The sequence below is a fragment of the Mirounga angustirostris genome, unplaced genomic scaffold (genome assembly GCF_029215605.1).
Source record: "Mirounga angustirostris isolate CCGP_5_RB_7025 unplaced genomic scaffold, mMirAng1.0.hap1 SCAF_9, whole genome shotgun sequence".
Lineage (NCBI taxonomy): Eukaryota > Metazoa > Chordata > Mammalia > Carnivora > Phocidae > Mirounga > Mirounga angustirostris.
The window spans coordinates 2,127,572-2,135,087 of record NW_026991717.1 but is presented as its reverse complement, the minus strand read 5'-3'; the positions used below and the strand labels follow the sequence as shown (position 1 = coordinate 2,135,087).

At 50.8% G+C, this 7,516-nt stretch overlaps 1 protein-coding gene across 3 annotated transcripts in view; it reads right to left on the bottom strand.

Annotated features, from left to right (window-relative positions):
• Positions 1-240: 240 nt before the first annotated feature.
• ABHD17C (abhydrolase domain containing 17C, depalmitoylase) overlaps positions 241-7,516 on the bottom strand; it is a 43,605-nt gene continuing 36,329 nt past the window's right edge. The window contains exons 2-4 of one of the 3 annotated variants that reach the window (XM_064569785.1): positions 5,061-5,240; positions 4,598-4,800; positions 1,590-1,726 (exon numbers count right to left, since the gene is read on the bottom strand). In XM_064569785.1, the coding sequence (XP_064425855.1) occupies positions 4,608-4,800; positions 5,061-5,240 (373 nt within the window). In that variant the 3' untranslated portion in view covers positions 1,590-1,726; positions 4,598-4,607. The other 2 variants (XM_045899298.3, XM_064569786.1) reach the window with 2 other exon arrangements.

The following is a 7,516-nucleotide window of genomic DNA, read 5'->3' as shown; positions in this document are numbered from 1 at the left end:
CCACCCAGGTGCCCTTCTTACACCTTTTTCTTTTCTTCTTTTCCTCCTTCCCTCCCTTCCTACCTGGCTTCTTCCAAATGGAACCTCGGGTCTCTTACAGAACAAAAGCATACACCTTGAGAGAGGTAGAAAATCTGTAAGCCCCAAGGGTTTCTGCTTCAACCAACGTGAAGTGTTTTCTCATTCGCTACTTTCTCTGACGGAGGAGAGACGGAGGAAAAGACCACAGGAGGCTGCGCATTCTGATCCATGCATCCTTTATTCCATGACCGACCGCTGTGCATCCAAGCACAGCACACAAACTGGAATCAACCGCAATCCCGCTGTACAACAATCTGAGGCTTACAGTACATTTAAGGCTTTTAAATTTGAAAAGAAAAATTAAAATAAAACCAAAGAAACCCCCCGACCCCAGACCCCCGCCCAAGATGAGTCGTGTAGCAATGGTGAAGCATCGGACATACCTGATGCTTACTTGGTGCAACTCCAGTGTCAAAACCCAAAGAACTCTTAAACTAAAAAGATTAGTTTAGTGAAATTTTCATTACATAAATTCTTCAAAGCATAAACTTGTAATTTTTTTTTTGTCTTGGAAATGTTATAAAATTTTTTTCGATAGCAAAACATAGGAATAAAAACATATTAACAAAATGTATTCAATCATTTACATTACAAACAAGGGATCTGCAGTTCATCGTGGTAGCCTGACAAAAGAAAAGTACCCATTAAGAATCTATGCACAATGTGATTGCAAATATGTACAGTACTTTAAAAAAGCCTACAAGGAGGACTTCACAGAAGGAAAGTTGGCTAGGCTCTTTGTTAGACCAACCAGACAATCAAAATATTAAAACTCTGTTGACTAGTAATAAATTTACACTTAAAAAAACCCCAGTTTCCTTTTAAGAATATTCCAGTTATATTTATATGGTTCCAGTTGATGAAGCTGTTCATGATAGTTCCAGTAAATTACCCTTCCGTTGATTTGTTTGTTGGGGTGGGGGGCAGAGATCTGCATGGTCACGAAACTTAACAAAGGAATTTTCATCACCCTAGTGTCCCAGTTACACGATCACGGCTTCACAAATGGATCGAACCCATGAATCCAGAGGCTGAAAAAGAGCTGCATATCAAGTACTGAGAACATTGGTGGAGACAGGGCTGAGTCCTGCGGGAATGAGTCGTCAGCCGTGGGTACGGCCGAGCAACCGATGTGAGCATCGTCTACACAGCATGGGGCAAACCGACCGTGCCCGCGCCCAGCTCTCATCCCCACTCCCGCCAGGCAATGACGCTGGGTGTCACCACCGTTCGGTGCCACGTGCTGTGGAGTAGAACGACCTCGAGGGACAGAAGACGGGGACTTGCTCAGGTCTCTGATCAGAACACCAGGAGGCGGGTACCTCCTCCGGGTGATCCTGCCATGACCGCTTTCCAGTTCGAGCATGTGCAAAACAGAGGACTCGTGTGTTCACAGTTAAGTGAGGTAAAATCACGGTGTCTCGTTCAGGAATTCGGCAGTTCGTGGGATATGAACTGTTTTAGTCTTTCTAGGTATTGTGCATAAAGCTCTATGTCGTTGTGCCCAGCCCCTTCAACCCACAGGGGCTCCACAGCTCGGGGACAGCGCTCGTACATGGCCAGGCCGTGGGAGAAATCGATGACCTCGTCCTCTGTACCGTGAATAACCAGCACAGGCGAGGTGACTTTAGAGATCTTGTCGATGCTGCAGAACAGAACAGGGGCGGGGAGAGAGAGGGCTCCGTTAGTGACGACCACGGACTGCGCACGTCGCACCTGATGTCCCTGACGGTAACACTGGGGGGGGGGGCTCCCTCGTTTTTCTAGTGATTCTTTTTATTTTCCTAAATAAACTTTTCAATTGGGGGGTATAATTTTGGCTTTACAAGAAAGGTGCAAAGATAACAGAGATCCCGTTGGCCCCCAGCCCGTCTCCCGTAAGGCTAACACCCCACATTGCTAGGACATGTCTGTCAAAACCAAGAAACCAGTGTCAAGGCGCCACCATGAACAAAACCCCACACTTTGCCTGGATTTTGTTAGTTTTCCCACAGATGCCTTTTTTCTGTTCCAGGATCCAGTCAAGAACTGGCATCTGGCCATTGCGTGCTCGTTAAAGTATGTTATTAAAAACAGAACTCCTAAAAGCCACCAGACTAACAATCCAGTAGCTAATATTTCTGATATATTCATATTTTTGAGAGAGGATTCTTAAAAAATAAATAAATAAACAGGCCAGAACTTGACATGTCCAACAGAGCGTCTCTTCTGAAAGCTTGAACACCTAATCCTCGGCTGCCCGCGTTTGCAGTCTTCTTGGCAAGATGACTTCAGAATCGACTCAAAAGATCCTCAAACCCCATCTCATAAATGCTTATGCCTCATTTTTTTTTTGGTAAAAACTGTACTACTTCGCTTGAAAACATAATGCAATGCCTAGCTTGGAGTCTGAGTGATCTCGGATTGTTTATGAGAACGGAATCTACCCTCAAAGGATGAGTATTTGAGGATTTTCAAAAGAATGTGCTGCAGGCTCTGAAAACATTTCCCAAAGAGGAATTCCAGACATAAGCCCTGTTGGCAGGGCGTGCAGGCAATTTCGCCCCCAGAGGGGACCGCTGTTTAACCTACGGACGCAGCAAGACGGGCGGATCCGGCCACCTGTCCTGGCACCAAAGCCCCCCCACCAGTGACTGCTCTTTCTGTGTCTGATGCCAGCCAAAGCTACAGAAGGATACCAACGGCAACTATCTGCAGGGACCCCGCTGCTCACAGGAACGACTAACACTGATGAAACAATTTCGACAGCCAGGTGCTCTGTGCTTTCCATACAAAAAAACCTGACTCTCCAGCGGGACACAGGAGACAGGACAGCCCAGCCCCGGGCAAGCGAGGAGGGCACCAAAGCCAGCGAGGATGAGTACCGCCGGCCTGAGCTTGGGCAGGTAACAAGGCCCTCGCATCAAGGGCACCGCCCAGAGACCTACAGACAACTGTCACAGAACCTTGATCAGCAGCTCGCGACAGCACCCACCACTTCGGGACACCCCAGGGAGACGGCAGAACCCCACCGGCAGTGGGATGTGCCAAGATCAGAGCCTCGGGTGGCGGCATATGCAATGCCCCAGATTAGCAGTCGTGTTTAGAAACCCGTTTTTCTCCGGTTTCATGTTAACAAGACCTCTTCTGAGAATGTGGGAGTCCAATTATATTCAATTAAAATGATACGTACTGGCAGAACGGGCCTGGGGCTGTGCTCCATGCTGCACAATTTAGCAGGAGAATCTCTACAGCCTGAGGGTGCATCTCAAGCTAAATGTGAGCGTCTAGGTGGAAAGCAGGTAAAGGAAAAGAAGCTACAAACCAAACAGTGATCAGGGCTCCTCTCACATTGTTGGTAATATTGAAAGGAAGTGGGAAATACCTTCCTTCAAAGAGAGGAACACAAACGGAGACAATTTGGACACTCGGTAGCAACGGGCCCCGTAACAGAACGTCTACCGAGTTCAATTAACGATGAGGGTCCGCGTGACTGTTCGTGGTCCGAAAGCTACCGTGTTAACGCTCCAGGGGGAGCTGTTTAGCGCTACGCCTGGCGGATCAGACAGACCCAGGGAAGACGGGTTGCTGGTTGACAGTTAATTAATAAGCTGCGGTTAGTTTCCATGGCTGTATTTTAAGGTGTATGCTAATTTAAGAGTCAGGAAACAACCTAGGCGTTTTGTTGCCACGGTAACGCCTAGCAGCCCTCCCACAAACACGCTAAACCTCTCCCTTTCCACAAACTGGCCTCTCATTACCCATTCGGCACAAACACGGCCACATCTGAGCTGCACATTCGCCCTACTTAGCATGCCCGGCCACACCAGCAGGAATTCGCCGCTAGGTCAACTTTCTTATGAAGCTGGAGTCTGCCCTGAGTGTTGGGACCAACTGCACGGAACCGAAGTTCACCCGACGTGTTAACAGAAGGCTTCTTTTTGTTGCAGGAGGACAGGCTGTGCGACAGACGTTGACGTTACCAAGCGATGCTCGCTCCCCGCGGCGAGAGCAGAATGACAGCCAGGAGTGGGTCGATCAAAATCCTGAGACCAGGCTTTATTCCTGCAGGCGGTGTTTCCCACAAAATGGCAACACGAGCCGGCCAGTCCTGCCCTAACGGCCTCAGACTTGCTTTAGCAATGCACAATGGGAAAGATTTAGGGGGCAAATCGTTTTTGTGGAAAACACTGTCCTCAACTTGGATTTTAAGGAAAAAAAAAAAAAACCCCAAGTAAAATTTTCAAACGGAGGTATTCAAGAAACCACTAGCTCGCTGCTCTGGCATTTAGAGCACGGTGATGACCCACTTCCCTTCCTTCCGTCAGTGGGATGAGCAAACGGCAGCCCTGGGCCGGGAGGATCCAGCCGTGGGCTCCCGTCCACGTGCTCCCACAGGCAAGGAGGCCTGTGGGAGGAGCTGGGGAGCAGGCTGGAACGAAGGGCTCCCAGGGCTGTGTTCCCTGCTACTCGGACGGTGGCCTGTCACCAAAGCACAGAAGTTCTGGCCTGCAGCCCACCTCCCCTTTCCCCTCACCTGCACGGTCTCACCGAAGGAGGAAGAGGTTCGAAAACTGAGCACGTCTGCAGCTTTGTGTGCGTGTGCAGACCGCTAAGTGCCTCATCATGCGTTTTGCATGCAGCTCTCTGCAACTCCACCATCCACGCCCATCTGCGTGAACGAGCGAATCTGGAACGGCACTTTTTTCCAGGATACGTGTGGGCACTTGTGTTTCCATCCTGCACGTACAGCCGAGTCCATTAACCCTGGATGTCAGTATGAGCAAGGTCCCTACACGTCATCCGGGGGACTCTACAGATGAGTCAGGCCCGGAGGACCAAGTCTCTGGCTGGTGTGACCGTCACCTCCCCGAGGTGCCCAGCACAGGGTCTGGCGCGTGGCTGCATTCAGGAAAGACTGTCAGTGGTCCGCCATTCGCGGTGGCATCTGAGCCCGGGTCACCGGGCACCCCGGCGCCGGCTGACACGTGTGAGCTTACCTGGGGAAAGCGTCGAAGCAGTACGTTTTCCTGGTGTCTGGGAAAGCCACGCGCAGCCCCGACATCAGAGGCGAGTGCAGAATGACGGCGGCACACTCGTACCTCGAGGCCAGGTCCACCGTGGGGACGGTCCCGATGCTCTGGCCATACAGGATGATGTTCTCAGGACTCACGCCGTACCTGGAGAGAAATCGGGGGTGCTCGCCGTTAGCCAACGGACGGAAGACAGAAGAGACACAAACCGTGATAGCTTCAACTCACAAAACCCCCACGGCTCCTGGTTTAAAAAGACATCATCTAACCTGCACACTGGAGCTGAGAAGACACGTGAACTTCACACAAACACATGTCAGGGGCCTGTCTCAGGAGGAAGGGACTGGGATTCTGTCTTCCACGACATTTTGTAAAGATAATGAACGCAACACGTTTAGGGGTGGGAGTTAAGAAACAGATGCATCGTAAACAAACTGAGGGTTCTGGGGGGGAGGGGGGGGAGAATGGGTTGGCCTGGTGGTGGGTATTGAGGAGGGCACGTTCTGCATGGAGCACTGGGTGTTATGCACAGACAATGAATCATGGAACACGACATCTAAAACTAATGATGTAATGTGTGGGGATTAACGTAAGAATAAAAAAAATAAAGAAAAAAAAAGAAGATAGCAGGAGGGGAAGAATGAAGGGGGGAAATCGGAGGGGTAGACGAACCATGAGAGACGATGGACTCTGAAAAACAAACAGGGTTCTAGAGGGGAGGGGGGTGGGAGGATGGGTTAGCCTGGTGGTGGGTATTGAGGAGGGCACGTTCTGCATGGAGCACTGGGTGTTATGCACAAACAATGAATCATGGAACACTACATCTAAAACTAATGATGTAATGTATGGGGATTAACATAACAATAAAAAAAGAAACAGGGTTCTAGAGGGGAGGGGGGAGGGGGGATTGGTTAGCCTGGTGATGGGTATTAAGGAGGGCACATTCTGCATGGAGCACTGGGTGTTGTGCACAAAAAATGAATCAAGGAACACTTCATCTAAAACTAATGATGTAATGTATGGGGATTAACATAATTAAAAAAAAAGAAAAAAGAAAGATGCATCGTAAGTCCCATTTCGTAGTTCCAGAGTCCTCTCGTTTCCTATCCTCCCCTCTTCAGAGTTTCTCTGATAATCACCAATTTCAATATTTCTGAAGTAAAAGGAAAAGCACGTCCGGCCAATTGTACTAGTTTTATGAAGAGCCCTTCAAGTGAGGTTTTAATAAAACATGAAAGGTACGAACGTTTATCAGACAAAGGTACTGAGAGACGATTCAATGAGACAAATCGAGTGTCTTCAGCCTCTCCCTGGGGCTAAACCCTTCGGAGCCTTCCTGAGTGGTCTCCCGAGCCACTGCCTCTGGGCGTTTAGTTGGTGCCCGCCACACTCCCGGTCCCCGCGCCTGCCGTGGGCACAGGCCGAGCTCGGGCCGGAAGAACGCGAGCAGAAGGACGCGCGTGCAGCTTTCGAGAGAAGGGTGTGCTCTCCCCCTCCTCTCGGCGGGAAGCCGACGGACGTCATGGGGTGGGGGGTTCCTGGCCCACGTGGAAGAATGCAGCGAAGGTGAGGACGTCAGACAAGGTCAAGGGAGAGCAAGGACGTGCGAGGGGAGCTCCGTCACGCCGCTGAGGGCGTACAAACCAGCACGAGCGCCCGGGAAAATCATCCCTTATCATCCGGTCGAGTTGAAGCCCGTGATCAACAATGTCGCTCTTCGGCATAAACACCTACCGTCGCTCCCAGGGCCACATGAAGTTCGCTCTGATAACAGCCTTCAGTGACAGGAACCGGCAGCCAAGAACGGAGGGGACGGCAGGATTTCAGCCCGGCTTTCTCCCCCCCCAGCTCCCCGAAACGCCACAGGAAAACGGGGGTTCTTAAGAAGGAATTCAGGGAGGGAATGGCTATTTCTGGAGGGGACACACTGTGTTCATGGAGAGCCAGCATCGGAGCTGTGCCCTGGGGGGGCAGACAGGACCTGAGCACACGGGGGACAAGGAGGACTTTCTCCCCGAGCAGGGTCAGGTGCACACGGCACAGCTCGGGAAAGTGCGGGAAAGCAAGGAGCAGGTGCAGAAGCCAGTGCGGGGCCCAGGGGGGCGCATCTGGGAGCAGCGTGAATGTGCTAAGGGTCAGAGCTTGTCCTGGAGACGAGGAGGGACACGGGAGGCAAGGGCAGGTGACAGGAACAAAGTTAATGCTGTCTTTACTAGACTATGTGACAACAAATGAAGAGCTGGGGAAGGGGCCGGGTGAGGAGGCAAGTACTTCTATGAAGGTATCAAAGATTTTCGGTGGCACATGTGAGGGGTCCCTGTTCCCCTTTGAGGAGGAGGACACTAAAGTGTGTCCTCTTCACTGTACCACCATGGGTTTTCTTTTTGGTAGACTAAAGGTACAAGCTTGGTAACTTCTGTACC